Here is a 24483-nt window from a genome sequence, read left to right on the forward strand (position 1 = left end):
GCCGTGTGTCTCAGGTTGAAAAGCTGCTCTCATCTGCCGCCTGCGTTTGTGAATTGTGTTCCATCTGATTGGGAAGGTGGGCGGCTTTCCGAGGGTCATTTTCTGGAGGGAAGAAAAGAAATCCATATATATTGTTTTTTTCTTTAACACAAAAGAGTTAAACTGTGCTTTTGGCAATCGAAAAAAAATACTGAGATACACAACTTTGTCTGCATTCTTCCTGGCAGGCGGGAGCAGAGCAGTGTGAGCCCGGAGGGTGGGGATCCCAGTGCCACCATGTTCCGTGATGTGGTGACTTGTAACACGTTAGCCAGGGCGAGAGAAGGAGCTTCCCATCGGCTTCTCCCCTCCTCAGGTTGGAGAGTTGGTGCCTGGAGGATCTTAACTTCTTATTATGCCTCAAAGCTCGCTCTTGGTGACTACAGCAGAGCTAACGTGTAATCAGGAATGGCTTATATGAGGAAGTGGTTTATTCCTGGAAATATAAGTTGTCTATTTCATTCTGGTTCTTCATTCTTCTGTTTGGAATTTCTCCAGAGAGTTTATCTTTCCGTCTAGGTGCAGTTCTCTGTAGTGGCAAGCTCTGTGTAGCAAAGCTAACACGACTGCAGCGATAAGGCCAGCGTTCACGTGAGCGTATTTTCAGTATCCTTGGGGGAGGAAGCAGGACTTGCCTATAGTGGATTTTGCATCTCGCTCTGTTTATTGATTTCTGGTACACCTGTTAGGTTTAGGTGGCATGTTTAATAAATCTTACAGAGGAATGTGTGCAATAGTCTGTTTCTTTGGAGGAAATAAGACTTTCCCTTTCAGTTCCTCCTACATGCCTCACACGTAGGAGAACTTTTCTTTAGTCCTCATGAAGCATTTCATCTCTGTAAACCAAGTTAAAAATCAGTTGATAAAACAGCTTCTGAAAATAACTAAAATGCACTGTTTTGTGGAGATTTTGCATTAGTCTAGATGGATCATGGTTACTCAGAGTGGTTCCTTACTGGGATGGTCAAAGCTGCTGTGGGAATTTCACTTCACTTGCCCTTCCAGCTTTGGGATGCCCACAGGCACGGTGTGTTTTGGTGATGTGAGCTTATTCCTGCCTGCACTCTAGAACTCCCTCAAAAGAAGCTGTAAAAGTTCTGTTGTTTTCATACTTGGTAACCACATCTTTTAAGCAATCTCTGTGGACCTGCACCTGCCTGTTCTTGTCCTTTCAGTGTGTGAAACCCATGGATGTGGTGTCTGAAATCCTGCAGAAGGGAAAAAAAAACCCCACAACCCACAACTTTGCAGCTGAAGTAGTTTCCTCCTTTTGCCCTGGCTTGATTTTGTTATGCTGAATGTGATAAGGAATATGTTCTAGGTTAGTCTCTAATGACAGGTACCGTGTCTTGCCTGAATCCGTTACAGGTATATCAAAGCTCAAGGTGTTTTTAAGCTGCCTTGGGAACCTTAAATGCAGGATTGAGAAAAATTATCTGCATCATACCATGTCACTTCAGAGCCTGTTTTGCAGCAGTTCAACCAAGGGAGAATGCAAATAGTTCAAGTTTGAGGAATAACCATGAAAACTGGATGTAGCTTTTAACACCAGCATTAACTTTTGTGTTATTTCTTCAGCCAAACTGAATTTTGTTAGGATTGTCCTGTTTGGAATCTCTCTGTGGATTTTTAATGACTTTGTTACTCAAAGCTTTAAAGAAGTTCAGTGAAGGAGAGTCTAAAAGCCTCACTTTTTGGTGAAATAAATATTGCAGATAACTAAAGAACACTTTTTTTATAGCCCTCTTTTTAGCATATTAGTTATGTGCAGAACCTGTGTCCCTTTTGTCATGAAGTAATAAATGATGGCCATACTTAGAGCCAAGCTCTGTGGCTATGGCTGTATCCATAAAGTACATTATTTCTCTTGGTGTGTTTGTGTTTACTTGTAACATTGTGGCTGAAAAGGCGTAGGTGACTGTATCAGAAAAATGGGGAACGCACTCAAATATAAAGCCTCCTAGATATCTGCATACTTTTTTTTTTTTTTTTTCCTGGCAGGCTGTTGTGTCTGTTCCTGACGGAAATCGCTTTAAGGGAGCGAACAGTGTTGTTGCAGGAGTGCGTTGACAGTGCAGCCAGAATTTCTGGTGTGGCTCGCGCTTGGTAGAGCTCTGTAAGTCTTAAGTTGAGCAAGAGCCAAGTTTTAGAAACTTTACCAGTCTTGTTTTTTTTTTAAACTAACGTGTTCTCAGGAATTGTTTCTGAACGTGCATTTCTGCATCTTAACAACCAGCACAAAGTGAATGAAGAGATTAATTAGATTAAGGGAATCGTGTCAGGCTGAGGCTGAAGAATTTAGTTCTCCTGGTTTTTAAAATATTATTGTTCTGTGACATTTGAGAAGTAGTCTTCATTTCTGATTTTTTAAATTTTTTTACCTGTTAGAGCTCTTATTCTAATACAGTTGAAAGAACTGTTTAATACATTTGTTGGAATGCACAGAAGCTTTGAATTTGTGTCATCCAAAAACTATATTAATTGGAGGAGCAAGGGGAGAAAAAGGTGTTTTAGGTAAGAGCTGTTGATGTGAACGTTTATTTAGGCGCAAGATTATTTTGTTAAAATGCTTCTGCTGCAGGACTGCGTATGCATGGGTCAATGTATTATTTGACTTAAAAGCGTTTAAGTAGTGTGGTGCGCTAAGGAGATAATAAATGGGGTGGACATCTGGTCAGGAGCATCACGAGGAGGTGGAGTGCAGCTTGGTCAGCTTTAAAGAGATTCAGCTTCTGAAACGGAAACCTTTGGTTACATTGTGTAAAAGTGGACAAAATATTGGGTCTTTGTGGCATAAATTGTCTTTTTGTTACGAATACACTAAGTAGCACGGGTGCAGTACAGTTTTGTAAATAATGTCGGTGGATGAAACTTTGCAAATTTTCTTGTAGTTTTAACAATGTCACAAGTTATGTTGCAGGCGGTGGTGTGACATTGCTCAAATGCCACAGTAGTTAACGTGTGTGGTTATCTTTCTTTGCTTGCAGTGAAGGTGAACGACCAAGCCAAAATGAAAAAAGAAAAGAGAAAAGTGTCAAAAGAGGAGGAAATCGCTTTGAGCCATATGCTAATCCTGCTAAAAGATACCGAGCTTTTATTACAAATATTCCGTTTGACGTGAAGTGGCAGTCTCTGAAAGACCTGGTCAAAGAGAAAGGTAATGTACAACTCAGGTGGCCAAGTGATGTCTGTCATCTTACTTGTGTCTGACTATGAAATTAAGAGCTGTAGTTCTGAGTGCACTCAGTGACATGAGTCGTCTTCTGAAGCCTTTTTGGGGTGTTGCACAACATCTGCTCCCTGGCAGCCTTCCAGATGGATAGGTCCTTTATAGGCACGTCGGCTTAGAGCTAATAGTGCTTCATTGGAGATTCAAAACCTTTTTTTTCTTGAGGGGGGAAAACGAGGCTTTTATCAGCTTTTTAGCCTTAACATGCAACAGCATTTCAATGTGTTTTGGGTAATAAAGGTAGTTATTTACTGATTTTGGTGTATGTATATATAGCTGTGCCCCCAAGCTTTGTAGTGATTTGTGCTTCGATAAAGATCCATGCTGCCATCTGATAGCAGTAAAATATATTTGAACGTGACCTGCAAAACAGGAAAATTAGATTTGTGCTTTGGCATATACTGCCAACTCAGTTAGGGCTCTGGAAATCCTGTTCATGGTGTTTTTCCCCCTTTCCCACTTTATTTAACTGTCTCATGTGAATGGGAGCTGTCATAGTTTGACCTTGACATCCTCATGTCTTGAAGAAGATGAAGAAACTGAGCTGATTATTCTCAGGTGGTGACAAGTCTAAACGTAGTATTATTTCTCTTAAGCTGGTGCCCAACGTACTAGTTTTCAAGTCACCTTGGAAATGCAGCAGAGTGGCAAGGAAATACTTGGCTTGTCCGTCGTTAACATGTCTTGAAACAAGTTAAGAGTAACTAATCCAACTGTTCCTCGTGTGGGTCACTTCTAAAACACATAGGATCTGTCTGAAATGTCTTGCAAAATAGTCATCAGGGTTCACTTGTGTTTGAACTAGGTAAGGAACGATAGTTAATGTGTTCACACGGTGTGGCCTGCTGAAAGGGAACCTAAATTTCAAAAGGGTTTTGTCTTTGGAGGCAAAACGGAACCGAGTCTGCGTAACGAACTCGAGGACTAGAAACCCTGGGAAAGTTCCATAATTAGAGGCTGAGAAATGTTAATGCTCGAGGTTCGGCAACGGTTTTCTGCAACGTGAAGAACGACAGTCTGCAAGACTGCTTTACAGGGCCCTAATTCTGACTGGTCCCTTGCCTTAAACTCTGCTCTCACTTTGCTACATGAGATACGTTGGTTAACAGGAGTATCTGTATGTGTAGATGTCTAATTTTAAGTACTGTGTTGAATTCCGTTCCAAGTGTCTTGTGGTTTCTCTCCAGTTCACGTGGATGGAAAAGTCCGGTGTGAGATTTGTTTCCTGCCTTGCTGTTCAGCTGCTCATTCCAGCAGACACTCCTAGGGGAACGTTGAACCCTCTTCGTTCTGTCTGCAGGGCTTGTTATGCTAAACATCGCGAAGCATTGTTCTTGGTTTTTGGGACTGCTTGTTAAAATAACGCCAGTTTAGATTTGCCGCGTAGTCGCGATTCAAATTAGCCTCTGACTTCTCCCAAATTGGTGCTCTCGTGCTGTGCTTGAACTTGCTCAATCGGTACTTCTTGATACAAGGCATAGTAGTTCCAAGAACCAGGAATGTGACCGTGGGGAAATTCTAAATGTTGGAATTCTTGGTTTGTAAGTGTAAGAATTACAGGCCAAACGGTCAAGGTTTGGGGAGCACGTGAAGCAGATCCGTACACGAGGGGTCGACGTAGGCGTTTCGTGACTGCTCCATCGCTTGGCAGTCGTGAAGACTTAAGCTGTTAGCAGCGATGGCGTAGCAGGTGGCTGAACGTAGGAGGAGTTCACCTCAATCGGCTGGTTTGCGTCAGTAAGTATGGTTTAGGAGACATGAGCTTTGAGGTCTGCTCATATTTCTGCAATCTGGTTTCTTCAGATGCGTACGGTGACCTCTCGCAAGAGTAACGCCTCGGTTCAGTCATTTCAGTGTATTTGTTGGTGAAACAATTACAGGTATGCAGTATGCAGTAGTTACTAATGAAATCACAAAATGTTCTTGTTTGAAACTCCCTTGCATTGGCTGACAAACACAGGGTCCTACTAAACTGATGGAATCAGCGTTGATAACTGGCAACTGGTGAATGGCTTCCGGAGAAGAATGAGGCAGCAGTTCTGCAGCACGGACGTGGGATCTAAAAGTAAACCTGATTGACTGCTCAATAGCTCTCTTAATCTGTCCCCCAACAAAGGGCTTTGGCTTAGAGAGAAAAAGGGAAATACTTGATGGCAGCTGGTGTGAGGTGATGCCCCCTGATTAAAAAAGAACTTGTGTTTGAATTCGAGATACTTATTGATTCCTTTAGGAAATTCAGAACTTAAAACCTTTCTCCTGACCAGAGTAGCGAGGTGCTGTACAATACAAGGAGAAGGATTAGCTGTAAAGGGAGGCAATAATGTTGTTCTGCTGTGTTGCAAAGCCGGGAGCGCTTGCAGTGAAGGCCACGCTTGTGTTGCATTCAAAGATCCCTGCATGCCCCAGGGACCGTTTGCGTTGCAGCGGTTGGAGCCACGTTTACACGAGGCGGAGCTGTAGTATGGAGCCGGCTTGCTTGCGTATCCAAACCTGGATGTGCCAACACGTGGCAGAAAAAGAAAGAACAAAGCTTTCCCAGCTTAAACTTCCTGTGAAGAAGAGCAGCTGCTAAACTTAATGTGCTACCTTCTTTCTTGCTCCATCTCTAAAATTTTTGGAGCCTTTAGGGCCTCCTAAAGTTACAATTTGTGCCCTCTTGCTGTTGTACTTGATCCCAAATGTTAGTTGAGTACTAACAGCTATTAGTCCGGTACCTGAAGACAGCTGTTACTGGAGAGCCCCCCGAATTTCGGTGCCCAAGGTTCTGTTGCAGTGTTCTCGCAGACTGAAGTTTTAGGTGGGCAAAGAGGGAGGAATGAATATGCAGCATGGAAGTGCTGGTCCACATCTGACTTGTTGCTCCTAATTTTCAGTAGATTAGTTGTTCTATTTTCATTGGCTTTAACCAGCTTTTCAAGAAGGCGCTGTCCTTCCTCAGTGGGTGCAGTGAGCTTTAGCCTTTTCACTCCCTCTTTCCTGCTTGGCCTTTTTAGAGCCAAAATTATCCACTTTTTTTCTCTGAGTTCTCTCCCGCAAAAGTGAGACATCCCTTCCCTACTCTAAAAGAATAGCTTACAAACTCTTTTGTCTCTACTTTGGGGAGAATGTTTTTCTTTTCCCCTTTTACCTAAAGCTTTGTACATGCATTAATTGTGCTTCTCTCTGCCCAGCCTGAGCCCCCCCATATAACTTTTTAGAGGTTGCGTGTAATGAGCTTTAAACTGTAAATGAAAGAGGAGCTGTGCCCCCATTTTGAATTGCCTCGTGTTTAAAGTATTAGGTTTTTGATGGCATGCTCCTCTGAATCGGTCACGTTGCACTTCAGAAGGTGGTAGGACATCCATGGAGTCTTGAGTAGTGTCTTGAGAGTCTTCTCTTCTGTTCACTGTTTGCTTTGGACCTTGTAGACCAGAGAAATAACTGTGATATAAAGCATTTACCCCTTTTTTCAGTTTCTGTGCTCCTTTTCTTGCCGAGACTTGCCTCTCTGCACCTTTCACGTCTTCCAGAGCTTCTTACTTTGTCACTAACTATTAAAATCTTACTGCTCAACTTAAGAAGTTGACATCTGTGTCTGAACTTATTACCCTCACTGCTTCCCAGACATGTCTTCAGGGCAAGGTGAATCCGTGTGAGCCGTGCCTGGTTACCTCATGGACATACTTATCTGAGCTTCCTCAAGAGTCATTGGAGAATATCTGAATTCTGACAGACCAGCCTGGCTTAAACATCTTGATTTTCTGTGCAGATAAACTTTGGGAAGTTTGAGGGGGGAAGAAAGGCTGTAGTGATAAGGAACACTGGAGATTCCTTCGTTTTGTATTTCTAGTTACTGTGTGATTTCTGCTTCAATCTGGTTTTGGGAAACGCCAAGCTTCTGGATTTCATTATTAAAAAATATATATATGTCAGTCTGCTTGAAGTTAAGTCCTAAAGATAATGAGGAACATATTCCTTAATGGTACTTGCATTGACTTAGTATTTTCTGCAAGTTTTACCTCCCTTTTTGCAGACTACTCTGGTAATAAACTTGAATTCTGTAAGTAACAACCTCCTGTGATCGAATGAAATTTCTTCACTTGTGGATACGGATTAAGTTTCTTGATCTGAGCCAGCTGTTGTCTAGCAGAAAGAAGATCTGCCTGGATCACTGTATTTCTTTTTCCCTTCGGAAGCAGATTTGCTCTGGTAATAAACTTGAGTTCTGTAAGTAACAACCTCCTGTGATCAAATGAAATTTCTTCACTTGTGGATACAGATTAAGTTTCTTGATCTAAGCCAGCTGTTCTCTAGCAGAAAGAAGATCTGCCTGGATCGCTGTATTTCTTTTTCCCTTCGGAAGCAGATTTAGTACAAGGATATCTGCTCTTGGTACTTCTCGGTGGCTTAATTGCCTACCTGCTATCGCAGGCTGCCCTTACGTGCTCTTGCTGCTCTGTCCCCAGTGCCTGATGTTCTGATATACGATGATTTGAGATCTAGAAGAAAGCCAAATAAAATGCGACCCAGCCTGAGTTCTTTCAAAAAGTGTCCTCTGACAGCCACCTGAAAGAAGTGTCATGTTAAATAATTTTACACGGTTTTCAGGTGAAAAAAATTGCATTTTTATTGTAGTAGTTCTGTACTCTGGACTTGATGTCTTGGATACTGAGCTGTTATGCTATTTGTGTCATTCTCCTCCCTCTGCTTTTTTATTTAATCTGGCTATTCAGGAAGTTCATATGTCCTTTTGAAGAAAATTACTACTACTGCTACTTCAAGATGTATATTTAGTTTTTAATACAGATGTTGATAAGGTTTGAATGTGAAGCCCTGAGCGAAATTGGCACATAGAGATTTTTCCAAGTGACAAACGATTGCTGCTGTGATAGATTCCTGGAAATCTTGTGGTTCAGAGGTCAGATTTGTTAAAAGAGCAAATGTTAAATCACATTTAATATGTTATATTCATTGATAAAACTTCTCTGGAAGTGTTTGTGTGGAGCTGAAGTAAGATGGAGCTGAATTCGATTCGTGGTTGGGAGAGGAGAGCCCTCAGCCCAGGGGCTCAGGAGTGTTAGCAGGAGCAAAGTCACAGGCTCGTAACCTATGGCTTGTGTGAAACAGAGTGGTCTGGTATTGTAGGTAATCTGGGAATTTGTTGTCTTCCTACATAAATTGTTGAATGACATTTGCATTCTCGCTCAAAGCTTTGGTTGGACTCTGGCTGCTGCTGTTGAGGTGGATGGCTGCAGAACGGCTTGGCGCCGCTGACCGCTGGGACTAGGGTGCACAGCCACCACGTGCCACCAAAGACCAGTCCAGGAGGGCTGTTGGCAGTGCAGTCCCTCTCATTACACACCGTGGAAACAATCCCACGTGCACTGTGTAATCTCCTGCTGGTCAGATTCTGGGATAAAATTAATTTTGCTGGACTTTACTTCCAGAAGTATTGTTTAGACAGTGAAGCTGTGGGTGGTAGTCGAACATTCCGATCTGCCCTGTCCCTTTCAAAGGGACGTGTTGCCAGTCTCAAACGCTCTCCTCATGAAAACATAAGTGGATCAGAGTTGGTTTATTCTGTCTAGTTAACTGTCCTTTGCCTGGAATGCTGATACTGCTAAATATTTTTTTTAAAGTAGCAAGTGGGAGATTTAAAAAAAAGTAGTGATTCCATTAAGCATTCCTTTTCTTCCAGCTCCAAGAAGGACTTTTCAGGATGTTCCTCTGACATAATGACACCAGGTGTCCTAGAAACAACTGGTCCTACGAGAGAAGAGCCTGTGCCTTGCTAAGGGGTAGGCTCCTGGATGTGAGACTCGAGTTCTTCGCTCAAAGCGCCCTATCAATACTTCAGGCTGGGTCGTGGTTTCCCACGAAGCCTGCTTCCTACCTTTCCGATAATGCAGCTTGCAGTCCTCCCACCTTAAACTTCTAAAACCAGAAAGTCAAAAATGTTTGCTTTGATGATTCTTCTGTATGCCAGTCACTTCAAAGGCAGCAGCCACTTTGGTAGTTGTATTCTGGAGGTGCACGATCCGGTTACGTGGTCATAACAAGGCAATCCTAATCTTGTGAGGAAAGGTGCAGATATAGTTTTCCAGCGTGTTTTGCCTTTTGCCGTCGTTTGTCTTGAGAGCGAATATGGTAAACTGGTCAATGCTGCTTATTGAAGCTAAAAGATGGACTTTGTCGTGGTTTAAGTGAAGGCTAAAAACCTGCCGAAATAAATAGCTGTGATCTCTCGGGCTCTTGGTTCAGCCTGACTCCCTTTTTGGAAGTTTGCCTTTCAATCCGGAGAAAAACAAACAACTGTTGGAGTCCCGGCCGATGGAGACGAGCTTGCGTCTTACGTGAAACGAAGGAAACTTGTTCTTGCAGACTTTCCCATGGATTTGGATTGCCTCAAGTAATGAGTGGGTACTAAAGATCAAGGAAACTTATATTGTGGAAATAGCTGGCTTTTGAAGTGGAGGAAAATCAAGAACATGTTGAACTGCTTTAAGCCTTTACTGCATACCTGTAATTGTCCAGTTTTGTGGTCTAGAGAACATGGAGTGTTTCTGGGCTTTCTTATAAGGCAGAGGCTCCATTCACGGTTGTTGATTGTTCTAAATTCCCATTGTTTTCTTGGCTTTTCTCCCTTGGTATATGTGTCGTCTGGAATCTGATTTGTAGTTGGTGAGGTAACATACGTGGAGCTCTTAATGGACGCTGAAGGAAAGTCAAGGGTAAGTGTTTGAGAGATTTCTTCTGTGGATTTTGTACATGACAAATGTAACTGTATGGTGACGTGGAACGAAACGAAGTCAGGGAGGTAGAGAGCGTGTACGCTTAGTGGCTATAACCTAGGATCGCTTAAAGCTTCTTTCAGGGTGGGGAGGAGGTGGGATGGGGCCTCGTAACCAGTGTTAGGGTGGTCTCTCCCCTGTGTTCAGTTGGTGTTGACTGTTTGAAGGACCCTAGCAGTACGTAGAGTGGTACGGAATATTAACGTAATACTTGTGTTTCGGAGAAACGTCACTGTTAGAGGTTTGCTGAATTTGGAAGGCCAGTGTGCAAAAGCAGGTTCCGTAAACGACGCTTCCTTTGCCAGAAGACAGAAGTCAGCTCCTAAAAGTAAATGTATATTGCCTTCAGAGGTACTTAAGGCCTTTAGTCCAGCGACAGTATCTTACAGGGAGAAAAATAACAGTAGGAGCACACTTACCTGTACGGAAGGAGATGGATTTAGGGTGAGAGAATATGGCAAGGGTTTTGCTGTATGCCAGAGAGGAACAGGTCACATGAAGCGTGTGGTATTTTGCTTGGAGAATCGGGACTTAGTTCTGTTTGTTACAACTTCAGCAACTAGAGTTTAATCCTGTTAACACATAAGAAGTGATATCTTATGGAATTCAAGTATTGAAGGCTTTGTTGGGTAAGATTACATTTATTTTCGCTATTAGGGCGAACTCATGTGTTGTGACTTTTAAAAAAAAAAGTGTTTTGTGTGTTTTGTGCTTTTACTTACTTTATTTCTTCTTTCTTCCCTCCTCTCCTCCGTTACTCACCTGTGAAATCATCTCGTCAGGGATGCGCGTAAGTTGACTTCTGAATTTATAGCAAGAAACAAGGAAACTAAAAAAAAATAAGCAATGTTCTTAGATGTCTTGTATCCCCACAGTGTTGTTGAATTCAAGATGGAAGAAAGCATGAAAAAGGCTGCAGAGGTTTTGAACAAGCATAGTCTTGGTGGAAGACCATTGAAAGTGAAAGAAGTAAGACGTGCATCCGTTCTTTCAGTATGTTGCATTTGAAGGTGAAGGGGTAGTTCTTAGTCAAGATTTGTGGCTGACTCATTTGCAGATTAAGAGTAATTTACAAAAGGCAGGGATTAAAAAAAGACAGTCAACTTTTATTATTTTTTTTTTTTTACCATCAGCATGTGCTGCTGAACTTGAGTTTGGATGGGATTTGTCAAGATGAAATTTGATAATTTGATTTTAAGAGTAAGTGCTGATGGTAACAAGGCAAGAGTTTGGCTTTAACTGCAGCTCTATTTTCTTGTTTAGGAGTTTGAAGAAACCTGCATAAGCATTGTTTGTTCCTGCCTGCCTTCCCTTTTAATTTTGCATCGTAATGAATGTTTTCCACAAACAATTCTGTAGAGCAAGTTGGCTTCTGAAATACTTGGACAATTTATTGCTGTTTTAATGGCTCTGCTGTTGTCAACCAGTATGACATGCTCACCTGTACCATGAGTTAATTCTTAACCACTGACAAATTTAAAGTTTTATTCCAGCAGTTTGGAACCTGTAGCTGCATTGAAGGTTCCGTTGACCAAAACCAGAAAGGGACTTACTTCAGCGTTAGCATTCCCTCTTGGCCTGAGGGTATGTGAGCTACGCTCTTGGCTAAGCATGCTTCATGATCTCTTGTGCCCTGCCCGCTTAACGGTGGAGGGAAAAATGTCTGCATGAATGTGAGATTGAGGATGTGTGCGCCAGGTCTGCCCTTGGTACCCCGCTGCTTGCTGTAGCGTGAGGAGTGCTTGGGAAGAGGGAGGGGATCAGCGAGCGGTGGCACTTCTCGGAGATCTGGCTGATTTTGTAAGTAGAGTGAGGAACTCGGGGGGCAGCAGCCTGCTTGCTTCTGGGTGCAAACCATCTGCTGGCACCGTTGACTTTTTGCTACCCGTTAGGGTAGAAAAACAGAGTTGCACCCGAAAGCTGTCAGATGCTGACTTTTCTAAGCCTCCTGGAAGAAGAAGCTATGGAGAGTGGGTAGGTCTGGGTCTGTTTTGCTGTTAATGAGGTACCACTAGTACTAGTCAGGTTGCCCTTTGGTATCACTCCTTGAGAAGGGGTGCTTGTAATTTGCCCAACTCCTCGTGAAACCAGTATCATACTTGAATATTTTTTCCTGTATGACACAGGAATGATAGTTGAAACTGGTGAAGAAGCATTTTACGGGTATTAGGGACCTTAGCAATGCTTTACCCCAGCCAAGTGCCACAGGCTGACTGTGTAGAACAAATTACGTTATCAGGGATGACCTTAACATCGGTTTTGGCAGCTGTCAGGTACTTACTTCTCTATTTTGGCTGTCTCGCTGCTGAGGAGTGTAAAGGCCTTCAAGTGACATAAGAAAAGTTCTGTGGCAGAATTGATAAAGCTTTGCCTGATCAGAAGAGTTTAGTTCGCATGATAACCACTCCTGGTTTTCTGTTGGAGCTAATCTGATTTTAAGCAGTGAAATTAAGAAGTGACTCGCATTCACTTTAATGTGTTCTCCACCTCAGACTACTGTGGTTTTCTGTAGCTGAAATAATCATGTGAAAGCTATCCTTCCTCACATTTTCAAAATGTGCTATTGCTTAGTCTTAAGATTTGGATGGAGATTAAATTATTAGGTTTAAAGCACCTGTATTGTATTTGACATCTCGTTTTCTTCAGCAGTCTTGCAGTGCTGGTGCATTTTGCTCACTGAATACTTCCAACCGAAGTAATTTAAGTTCATCTTGTATTGTGAAGGTGCTTATGTTCACTTTCAGTGAAAATGAAGCGATGATAATTAATCTTGCATCCTTCCTTGAATTCTTCATCCTATGCTTCGTGTTCTCTAGCATGACCTAAAATCGCGAGATTATGCAGTGATTAGGGGATGCATTAGAAAGATATTTTTGGAGGGGGTTGGAAAACCAGTGTGAAGGGAGGGGAAGAAACCCAACGGTGCCCAAACCAGTCTTGAAATTTTACATTCTTGTGAAGAAGTTGAAGTGGGAAGTAAATGAATTGTTGCGTTGTTTTAAAGATGCCAAGAGTCAGTTGGCGTTTGTCTTCCTGAACCTCTCCAGTGCCGTTCTGGGTTTTGACAAACCAGTTTTAATAACCAGTGTCTTTGGAATGGATGTAGCTGAGGTTTATTGTTGGTGTTGAATAACAGATAAGCCGCTTGCAGAATTGGGGAAATGCACAAGTAGGAATAACTTGCGGACTTGAAGGGTGCTGGCATATTGGTTAAAAGAAAAGAAATTAGTGACGATGTATAAGGGAGTTGGCTGGAGATCTCTAGGGAGCAGATAGCCCTGTCTAAAGGGGAATCCCCTTCTTCTTTTGGCTGTTTTAGTCATGCCGCTGATTCACGGCACATTTAGTGCAGCCCAGAGGGAGCTAAGCACGTCCTTTCTGTGTTCGCAGGATCCTGACGGGGAGCACGCCCGGAGAGCGATGCAGAAGGTCATGGCAGCGGCTGGGGGAATGGGTATTGGGCCGGGCCCCGGCGGCCCTGGCATGATCAATATCCCACCCAGTATCCTCAACAATCCCAACATCCCCAACGAGATCATTCATGCCTTACAGGCGGGGAGGCTTGGAAGCACAGTCTTCGTTGCAAACGTAAGTGCTGTGTAATCTGCAGACAGAACATGACCAGAGTATTGGCGTCTTTACTGAATTAAATCTAATGAATTAGAAGAGCTGTAGACCTTCAGCTCAGTTCCAGTAAAACTGAGTGGTAGCTTATTCTGTGGCTCGTCCTGCTGAGTCTCTGTGCTAGTAAAGTTGTAAATTAAGCTGTATCCTATATGTGACAGCGTCTGTTAACTTGTATTTTTTAACAAAGCCAAGAATTGCATTAAGCTCTGTTGCATTCCTTATGCTATTTATATTTTATCCTGTCTCTGTGAAGACTCTCTGTTTCTTTGCTGCTCTCGGGAAGGGACACATAAGAAAACTCAAGCTCTTTTTTAATGGAAATGTTTCTCATGCTTCCAATATCTCTTGCCTTCCAGTTGGATTACAAGGTTGGCTGGAAGAAACTGAAAGAAGTGTTCAGCATGGCCGGGGTCGTGGTGCGGGCAGACATACTAGAAGACAAAGATGGCAAGAGTCGCGGGATTGGCACTGTCACTTTTGAGCAAGCAATAGAGGCTGTTCAGGCTATATGTATCCTTGAAGAGTAACGATGGTGAATAGTAGGCAGGGAACTTGGTGAACCCAGCGGGATGAAAATCTAACTGGTAGTATTACGCGTGAGGATGTTGCCAGGTCTCAGAAAGTCAAGCTGTTGCAGTGGCTGGAAAGTGTAAGGAAAGCTATAAGAGGGGAATTAAGTCCTTCCTGAAAGAATTGTTGCTGTTTGCTCAGAATCATTAACAAAGTGCACTCTCTCTGCCATGTGGATATCTGTATTTCTAGCCCAAATAGTGAATTTCTGCCTCTAGGTTCTAGCTAATATTAAAATGCAATTTCTGAGGAAAGATTTGTCTTGAATTCCTGTGACGGAGGTAGAGGAGAAGTGCCACAAGTCTGTTTGCAGTGGAAGATGGCTCGATCTAGGGTGTTCCTCTGTTCCCTCCATCCTCACGCTGTGCAGGCGATACTTTGCTACGTAGCAATTTTCCAAAACCAAACAACAACACAGCACAGCTACTGCTGTGTACGTGATCTCTCAACTTGTGGCTGTGGTATCGAAAGGAGGAAAAAAAGTCCCTCTCTTCCCCTCTTAAGTTTCTGTTTGAATGTTAATTCCATTCTGCACGTGCACTCTAGTGAGTGAAGTCTTGTGGGAGCAAGACTTCGAAAAATGTCAAACGATTCACTAGCGTGGCTTCCCTCAAAATTTGATTATTTGTTGATTTGGAAGAGAATTTTGCATGTTTTTCTGTTTGGCTACAGTTACTGATGCAACATTTAAACACCCAGGCTGGTTTGAAGTCACGTTTTAAGCCATCTCTTAATGAACTTAATCTTAACCAGGAGATGTGTGTTTTAATTTTAAAAAGCTGTTCTTGGAATATTCGGTTATTTGGATTTCAGAGTTCTTTAGTTTTGGGGAAGGCAGAAGGATTTTCGCTGTTCTGTAGACACTAGCTTGGGAAGCGACCTGGCAAAGCCTGATTTTCTGACGGCGTCGTTGTCCTCCGCATCAGCTCTGAGACTGGGTGCGGTTGTAGCGCTTGAACAACGATCCTTAACGAAACGATAGCGATGTTTAATGGGCAGCTGCTGTTTGACAGACCGATGCACGTGAAAATGGTAAGTACGTTTCATTTCTGACCGCTTTTCGAACACGTAATTGTGGTCTGGATTTTTGGAGGATGTGTGTCTTCAAGGGTGGGTTGAAATATGGGGGGGAAAACGCGCAACTTCCCCGATTCCTAGTGATGGCAACTTATGCCATTGGGGAAGGTTAGTTCTGATTATTTTGAAAAGACAATCATAAATACAGTGCGGATTGCTTTAGCTTTTAAGTTCCTGTGTTTTAATTCTTTTAAAAAGAGGGCAAGAAATAATTTCTTACCTTTCTCACAAGCTTTAATATATTGCGTTTGTGTTTAGGATGAACGAGCCTTTCCCAAAGGAGACTTCTTTCCTCCAGAGCGACCCCAGCAACTCCCTCGTAAGTCTCTACTGCGCGACTGAACGTGTTATATCTTTTTTTTATTTATTTTTTTATTTTATTTTGCTGTTCAGCAACTGGGACCTGATCCCAGCTCAAGTAAGACTCTGGTTCAAACTTTTGGAGACCTGAGATCCAGATGGTCTAAGTAATATCAAAGGGGAAAATAGTAAAGAAGAGCTGCTCAGCCTTATCTATTTTTTTTCTTTTTTGGATACTTCTTTCAGCTCATGGCTAGAAACTTGTCTTAAAACAGTATCCCATTCATGCTCTCAAGGCTTCCAGATATCTCAACTGCAACTCAAAGGCCCCAATGCCTTGTAAAACTACTATTATTAGCGGGATTTAATGGAAACTTAAGTCAATAGAGAAAAAAGTGTGCCTCCTTTTATGTGATGGTACTCCGGATATCTTCATGTTTTTCCATCATTTGGAAGGGGCTGAATTAAGGACCTGAGAATCTTGCAGATCTCTAAAGGGGATCTTACCGATACCTGGAGGGAGGGTACAAAAAAGAGGGAGCCAGAGGCCTTGATTTTCCGTGGCGCCCCGTGATGGGGCGAGAGGCAATAAGCATAAACCGAAACATGAGAGACTCCATCTGAATATGAGGAACCATTACTGTGGGGGCTCGGGGGTCCTGGAACAAGGGCTTGCCCAGGGAGTCTCCATCCTTGGAGATATTCCAAAGCTGGACCTCGTCGTGGGGAAACCAGCTCGAGGTGACCCCGCTTGAGCCAGTGGGCTTGGAGCCTCCTGAGGTTCCTTCCAATCTCAACCAGCCTGGGATAAGATCCTGCAGGTGTTGAACAGGCTTGGGTTGGAGGGGAAGAGCTAGAGACAGGAGAACACCAACTTAATTCGTTTACATACATCAAAGATGTGAAGTGTGGCCATTGATGTAATTCTATGAATGTGGCCGACGGTTGTTCTCCTGGGCATGAGAACTAAATCTGTTGTGTGTTGCTAATTTTCGCGATTTTAGCGGTCGTCAAATCAGTCCATCCCTTCCTTAGTTCAGTTTTCTGTGTATCTGTCAACACCTTGTTCAGCAGCAGCAGCAGTCCTGGGTTTTATTGCTGCCTTGACTTTCCAGAACGGTCTAACTCTCTCTTTTGAGAGAAGGTAATGGGTTCCGATTTAATTGTCTTTGAATAAAACTCAACAAATGCCAATGGAAGCCGGTTTCTTGGCCTTATTGGGGCGGGGAAGGGGTGTTTTGGGTTGTTTTAAAACAAGATTCGATGCTTCTGTGTTTATTATGCTGAGCTGTAAACGAGGAAGTCCGCTTCTCATAGGCAAAGAATACCATGAAGCTGTTTTGGTTTTGTTTTTTTGTTTTTTTTTTTGACGCAAGTGCAAGCAGAGAACTCTTTCTTCCTGATTAACTAGAAGGAAAATGAGGGCTGTTTCTTCTTTCTTTGAACTGGGGAATCCTTAATTGCATTGGGTGCAGGAAGATTCAAAATTACGCCTGGGAATGACACATTTTTTTGTTTGCTCAGGGAAGAGGCTGGCTGTGTGCTCTGAATTCTATAGGTGGCTATCATAACGATAGGTTGAACTTTTGTGGTTAAATTCTTACCTACAAGGCAAAGGTGGAAATAAGCCATTTGTCAATCAAGGGTAACACTGTGCAAAGGTTAGAAGATCTTGATACTAAATTGCCCACTCGATTCTCCTTAGATTGAGGAGTTGCACAAAATAAGCAGTGTTCTAGCCAGATATTTTTCAGGAGTCAGCTTAAAACCAACCAACCAAGTTTTCTCTAGTAAGATGGAAAATGGATTCTGAGAGGAAAAAAAAAAATTTAAAAATTGAGTTTTTAGTATATTTCAAGACACATCGACTCTGGATTTACTAGACACTTTCATGCTTTAAGTACACACCCCAAAGGGGGAACACAGCAAGCTTTTTGGAGAATGAAAGTCAATTACTTAAGAATAAAACTTGCTGTTTTGTCAACCTATGGAAAGAAGGCTTTTTTGATATCTGAATATTTTCTTCAGATGGTCTTGGTGGTATTGGCATGGGATTAGGACCTGGAGGTCAACCTATTGATGCAAATCATTTAAACAAAGGCATGGGAATGGGCAACATGGGACCTGGAGGTAAGAAGATTACTCCTATGCTTTTGTTTCATGAGAGCTTTAAGCTGTGTAGAAGGTAGATAGCTTTGTTTTGCCTACACAAAAAGTTGAAGTGTATTAGGAGTGTTAAAGCCAAATGAGTTTTTTGTTGAGCTGAATAATGAGCTTGATGATGGAAACTTGAATTTAACCAACTGCTCCATTTTTTTTTTTTTCCACTGTGGTCAAGGCACAGCTCTCATTTTCTGACTCTTGAGCATGAGCAGCAGACACTGCAAATATACATGAGACTTTAAAAACCATCTGTCACTTTTAACACTTATTAGTGGGCTTGCAAATCTTCGTTTAGGACATGTTTAAACAGCACAAGTTTTAAAGAGCCACCTAAAAAGTAGCACACATTCAGCTTTCAATTTATAAATGCCTATGGGTTGTTTTTTTTTTTTTCCCCTTTGCTGCTTTGTTTTCTGAGAAGGAATGTTGCAATCTACTCAGAGTTATCACGTGTAAGCTCTTCGGTCTGACAGTGGACGTCTTGTATGGTCTCTGTTTCTGCAGCCAGTCTAATGGCTGAATTTCTGTAGAATTATATCTGCTACATAAAGCTTTCTCTTTTATTTTGAGGAATGGGAATGGAAGGCATGGGCTTTGGAATGAATAAAATGGGAGGTAAGCTGTGTTTTTTTGACGTGTATCTAGCTTAGGCTTTCCAAAAATTCATGTAAACTTAATTGTATGTGTCTAGCAGGCATTTGTGTTCTGTGAAATCGTCACCAGTTTAGTAATAACTTGTTCCTTTCTGAGTAGTAATAAAACTTGTGTGGGGGTGTGGGGAAGGGTTAAAACCTTGGACAAATCATGACCAATGGTTTTCTCACATGACTTGTTATAACTGCCCTTGGGTTAAAAGGTACCGTGTGACCGAATTTGATTTTGTGTGTCTGTGACAGAGAGTTTTCTTAGTGCCTGGGGAAATGTGGTGTGGAAGCAGCTTCTGTGGGTGAAATGTAGCATTAAGTTGAAATGCTTTGCTAAGAGTCCCTGAAGAATTTATTCTTTTTTCTTTAAGGAATGGAAGGTCCTTTCGGTGGCATGGAAAACATTGGTCGCTTCCCAGCTGGAATGAACATGGGCAGAATGAGCGGTAGGCATTACGCTTTTCTGTGTGTATCCAGTTCCTGACTTTGTTCTCTGGAAGTTTAACGCTCTCTAGCCTGTGCATTTGCTTCTCCTGAGCTAGATGATCTTGGAGATCCCTTCCAACCCAAATCATTCTGTGATTCGATCTATATTGGGGGGGGAAAAAAACTTAAAGCTTACAGCTGACACACCGTCCTCATGTCACTTGTGGCCTCTGAGCTTCAGAAATCAAGGGATTCATTGAGGTTGGCTTGAAAGAATAGTTTAGAAAGAGATAATCCATGCTCTGTCTGGATTCACTAGAAAGGCTTCTCCAGAGTGCAGTGACTCTCTTAAATGTATTTATTCACGTGTCACGAGGATGTAATAAAGTGATCAGGAGAACACAGTAACAAAGAGTCGCCTTGCTGGTAATCTTTGAATATTATGCTCATATTAAAACATTCTTGGAGGAGTCGCTTAGACGCCCTGAAGAACATGTCAAACTTAATCTTTTCAGAGATGGATCGTGCTATGGGTGGAGGGTTTGAAAGAGAATTTGGAAGAAATGAAATGGGAATGTCTCGTAGTTTTGGAGAGACCTTGGAGAGAGGAATAGGTAAGTACATGGAGCTAAGTACTTCTCCTTCCTGCTTATCATACCTGAACTGCACGGGACAGAAGCACGCTGTTGCTGATACAACTTGGATGACTCTTTATACAATTGCATCTTATATGCAAGAAAAAGTGATCGTTTTTTTAATAAGTCATTAAAAAAAGGCAAATATCCTTACCTTAAAATTAAGAGGGCAAAGCAAATGCAGCCTTCATAAAAATCAGAGCACTTAAAGTAACAATTCAGTTATGGCAACTCAGCTGCCTGTATAATATATATTTATTGCATAATGCAATAAAAATCAGTTTTGAGGGAGATAATCTTTAAATAGCTAAGAAGCGTCATGCATTAAAACATTTCTGAAAAAAGATTATTGGAAAACTAAAAATCAAAATTACATTTTTTGACTGTCAGCTTTGGCCCTTGTCTGTCTTTGAAACACTGTTGGTAAAATACTAGATTTTTTTTTTTTTTTTTTCCCCAGCGAAAACAAAGTCCTGCTCTTTCCCACTGCCTGTAGGACATTTAGCTTCCCAGCAAGTTGCCCAGTGACTCTCTGGAATATCGGGCTGTTCCAATAATTGAGTACTCAAAACTGCAGAATTTCTGAAACTGAGCTGAACCCAACTATCTCAAAAGAGGGAGACCGCCCCCTGCGTACCAATTTACATAATGAATTTTATTTGCTTAATGACTCAATCCTACCTGCACAGGATTAGCCCTTTTTTGAGAAACTCTAAAACCAGATGCGCGATGCTGCTGACTTTGAGCTGAAGAAATATGAAATGGTTATTGCTGTTTCTTCATTTAAAAAAACCCCAAAGCCACAAATAAAAACCTTGCCCAAGTACAAATATTACGTAGCCCAACCCCATTCTGGGTTATTTAATGTACTGCTGAACCTCGAAATACTGAAGTAGGCTCATCTTAGGGTTACGTATCTTGTTTCTTTGTTAAACGCGTAGATAATTGAAGTATGCGCTTTACTCAGCCTTTTCCCCTCAATTAGGAATTGAACTCAATGGGATTTTAATTTTTATTGTTTTTTTTTTTGTGGCGCTAGCTTTGATAAATAAGCTGAGAGCCTTTGTACAACAGCAAAATGGCCTAAACCGTGGGGAGGAGGGAGGGTGGTCCTTCTCCTGCAGGAACTGGACAACTCCGCAACAGAGACAGGACAACTCGGCCGAGGGATTTTTGCATAGCAGATCTAGAAACCTTGGTCTTGCTCGTGTTCTGTGGCACGGGCAACCTTTTCCTCATTAAAAGGCCAAGCACACTTTGTGACACAGTAGTTTTTCTACTGTGGTTCTTGTGTGGAATTTGCTTTCTTGGCGTTCTGGCAATAAGGCGGCTCTTAGTGTTGGGGAAGCTTCTCTAGCAAAAGTCTCTCCCTGGCTTGGCAGAAGCCAAGTTGTGTCGCAAGGGTGGTGTGATTTCAGCCCTTTTCTGAGCAATCTGTAGTTGAACTGTAATTTCAGTTACTAAATCCCTGCCCCTGCTGGGTAATCCCCAGTGTAGAGGACAAAAAGCAGCTAAGATTGTATTTCAAATACTACTTTTGCCACCTGATCTTCCTCTAGCCTTGCGTTTTGCCTTCAGTGTTTTTTCCATTTTTTTTTTTTTTTGAAGGCTTTCCTTGTGCATACAGAAGTTAAACTCCTTAGTGAAGGGATAAGCTTTTCTCCATCTCGACTCGAGTACGTGGTCTGATGAGATGACTTCTTCCCTAAATCATGTCCTGCCAGCAATATTCTTACCTGAAATAAAACGCTTCCCATTTTGCGGTGGCAGAGCACGCGGCTTGCGGTCACTTTTCTGAGTAACAATAAAATTTCAAGCATTTGAGTAGCGTAAGGATGTTTTAAGGGTGTTTTGTCCCCAAATTTAAAACGTTTGGATGCGTTAAGGTATTTTGTCCCCGTACGATTACTGATCATCTCTGTGTTGTGTTCCAGGTGGTGGAAATGCCAGCATTCCTGGGATTGAGAGGATGGCACCTGGCATTGATCGTATGGGCTCGGGAATAGAAAGAATACCTTCCGGGATGGGGCACGGGATGGAGAGAGTAGGGTCAGAAATAGACAGGATGGGGCTTGTTTTGGATCGCATGAGCTCCAACGTGGAGCGAATGGGGTCAGGAATTGACCGAATGGGCCCTCTGGGCATCGATCACATCGCTCCAAACATCGAGAGGATGGGCCCGGCCATCGAAAGGATGGGGTCTGGCATAGAGAGGATGGGGTCTGGCATAGGCTTTGGTATCGAGAGGATGGGGGCTGCCATCGACCGTGTCGGCACCACCATGGACAGGATGGGCTCAGGCGTAGAGCGGATGGGGTCTGGCATGGAGAGGATGGGCATCGGCATGGAGCGTATGGTCCCTGCCGGCATGGGAACCGGAATGGGGCAGGTGATCGAGAGAATGCCGGCCGGTTTGGAGCGTATCGGTGCCACTCCGATGGAAAGAATAGGGATAGATCGTATGGGTGCTGCTGGCATGGAGAGGATGGGCTTGGAGCGCATCGGAGCCACTAACATGGAGAGAATGGGTCCTGCTATGGGGCAGGGCATGGGAGCAGGCATAGATCGAATGGGACTTGCGATGGGAAGCAATTTTGAAAGACCCATGGACATGGAACGTGGAAACTTTGCAGGCAATTTTGCAGGCTCCCTTGGAGGAACTGGAGGACCTGCAGCTGGGGTGGCCAGGAAAGCCTGTCAGATATTTGTGAGAAATGTGAGTAGCCTTCTTCCCGCCTCTCCTTTGCAGATCGTGAAAATAACTGGTACTGACTGCTCGGTGCTTGGCTGGCTTCTGTCAGGATGTCTGATATGTGGTGTCAGGGATGCTGCCAAAGGTGGGGTTGGGGTGGCTTTTGTGAGTCAAAGCCGTTTCCTTAATAGGAGGAGAGCTCTCTGCATCTGGATGGTGGCGGTTCCAGGGTGGAAAATGTGTTTTTTTGGAAGAGTTGGCAGCGGTTTTGAGTTGTTCAGCAGATCCTCACTAACGGTCTGCTCTTCTCTCTTCACAGCTGCCTTTTGATTTTACATGGAAAATGCTGAAAGATAAATTTAATGAATGTGGTAAGTTGCTTTATCACTGGTAATTACTCTGAGAATTGGATATGGATTAAGCAGTAACTCCTGGCTCTGAATGCCCCTGGCAGTAGCATCTTAACAGATTTCACTCAGACTTACTGAAATGCTGGATCTAAACATCGCCAAGTGTTGGGAGGATGTTTTACCATCCCTGCTCTGCCAGTTCTGCAGGGTGGAAAAGAAAGAAATGCCTGGCCAGCTGGTAACGCTGTTAACCTGTGCTTTTTGTACGCACTTGTGCCCTTCTCCATCTCGGGGGCTGGGTTTATCGCGGGGATGGCCTCTCTGCAGATGTGGACAGACACACGGGCGTCCTGAGAACTGCTGAAAAACACCTGCACACATTCTTTGTATCCAAATGAACGTGGTTGTCTGGGAAAGCTGTCCTTTAAAATAGAAAAATTCCAAGTTACTTGACTGTCGAGGTGCGCTGGTCAGCTTTGGGGAGATTTTGAGTCGCTGTGCCTAGACCTCAGTCCCCAACATCTTGTGCTGCTTGTCTGATGGCACAACCACGTCGCAGCCTCATCAGTTGTGACGTGGATCCGTCGGACAGGGCTCGTTAGCGTCTCTTTTACTTGGTTCCCCTATTTCTGCTGCTGCTGCTTGAGTGAGAATTAACCTCGTAAACCGAACACGCTTCTTCAGGTGGTAAAATTGTCCGGCAGCTTTGTTGCAAAGTAGTGGTGATACCAAGGGTGTGATTCAGAGTAGAGAACCGTGGTTTGCTCGAGCGTGGTTCCTGCGAGGCTAAACGAGACCCTTTCTTTTCTTTTCAAGGTCACGTGCTGTACGCTGACATCAAGATGGAGAACGGCAAATCGAAAGGCTGCGGGGTGGTTCGATTTGAGTCCCCGGAAGTAGCCGAGCGAGCCTGCCGCATGATGAACGGGATCCAGCTTCGCGGGAGGGAGATCGATGTGCGAATTGATAGAAATGCTTAAGTAGTTGCCTTTTTAACACTGATACCAGATTTTCGAATTTGTATTTTTTTCTTGTTAACCATTTTAATTTGACTGGATGTAAAGGTGTTAAAACGATTCAGTTGCTTTCTGGAGTAATTTTAATTACTTTTTTAACAAATGGATTTCCATTTTACTGTTTTTTGCATTGAAACTGCAATGTGCACAATCTTTTTTTGTAGTTGTGGCATCTTGTCGACATTACAGATGTAAACAGTATGACTTTGATAATAAATGCAAGTTAAAGATTTCAGTCACAGCATCCGTTACTGGCAGCGCATCCTCTGCTTGCAAAAAAACTACCTGTAAACTGAGCTCAGTAAACTGGAAATTGTATTATGAAGTGTCAAGAAAGAATGTTCCTCTTGGTTTTCAGCTTACCACGGTACGAATCGTGTGAGTATTTTAGTGTCTTCGGGGCGCAGTGACCTTCCCTTTCTTCTCCGGACCCGAGCGACGACTGCTCTTAGCAAAAGGCTGGTAGCTTTAAGTTTTCTCCAGTGGCAATGCTGATTTTAAGAAAAAAAAAAATAATAAAAAAATCCTCTACCTTCAGTTGTGTCAGTGCCATTCTGAAGGCCTGAACTGAAAATGAGTTTAAAAACCCTTTATTTTTTAATTTAACACAGAAAGGGTGTCTGTGAGGCGCAGATCGAAGGCGGGCTGTTCCCTTTCTCCTGCAACACCCCTGGCTTTAATAACACCCACTGGAAGCGATTATTTTTTGAGCAGCAATTCTTGAAGGATATCCAGCAAAAACTCACCCGCGCTTGGGCGCAAGAGCTATTTTGGGTGGGTTTAGACAGAATTTCTTGCGTTCAAGCTTAATCTCCCCTGAAAGGACATCACCTGGGCTCCTTACTCCGCGCCAGCGCAGCGCCTGGAGCCCTTTCGGTGGGTGTTTGATCGATTTTACAAGCTTCTGGCCTCCGCCCTTCTCCGTTTCGCGGCGCTGGGCGCGCT

At 43.0% G+C, this 24483-nt stretch overlaps 1 protein-coding gene across 2 annotated transcripts; it reads left to right on the top strand.

The window, feature by feature from the left end:
* The first annotated feature begins 3030 nt into the window (after window positions 1-3030).
* HNRNPM (heterogeneous nuclear ribonucleoprotein M) lies at window positions 3031-23773 on the top strand. 2 transcript variants are annotated; one of them, XM_009869346.1, is made up of 15 exons: window positions 3031-3196; window positions 9926-9978; window positions 10821-10828; window positions 10914-11007; window positions 13429-13626; window positions 14022-14175; window positions 15218-15267; window positions 15571-15631; window positions 17641-17742; window positions 18346-18390; window positions 18791-18865; window positions 19361-19459; window positions 21415-22196; window positions 22492-22543; window positions 23339-23773. In XM_009869346.1, exons 2-15 carry the CDS (start codon window positions 9955-9957, stop codon window positions 23500-23502), a joined length of 1908 nt encoding a protein of 635 aa, XP_009867648.1. In that variant the 5' UTR covers window positions 3031-3196; window positions 9926-9954; the 3' UTR covers window positions 23503-23773. The 2 variants fall into 2 exon arrangements, with proteins under 2 accessions (XP_009867648.1, XP_009867649.1); XM_009869347.1 differs by lacking the exon at window positions 17641-17742.
* The last annotated feature ends 710 nt before the right edge of the window (window positions 23774-24483 follow it).

The sequence above is a fragment of the Apaloderma vittatum genome, unplaced genomic scaffold, assembly GCF_000703405.1.
Source record: "Apaloderma vittatum isolate BGI_N311 unplaced genomic scaffold, ASM70340v1 scaffold31785, whole genome shotgun sequence".
Taxonomy (NCBI): Eukaryota; Metazoa; Chordata; class Aves; order Trogoniformes; family Trogonidae; genus Apaloderma; species Apaloderma vittatum.

What these genes read in the sequence shown, in the direction of transcription:
- HNRNPM (XM_009869346.1), top strand. Translation starts at nt 9,955, where the DNA reads ATGGACGCTGAAGGAAAGTCAAGG. An exon ending in TGGAATGAATAAAATGGGAG is followed by an intron (nt 18,391 to 18,790) that starts GTAAGCTGTGTT and finishes TTTTTCTTTAAG; the next exon opens with GAATGGAAGGTCCTTTCGGT. An exon ending in GACCTTGGAGAGAGGAATAG is followed by an intron (nt 19,460 to 21,414) that starts GTAAGTACATGG and finishes GTTGTGTTCCAG; the next exon opens with GTGGTGGAAATGCCAGCATT.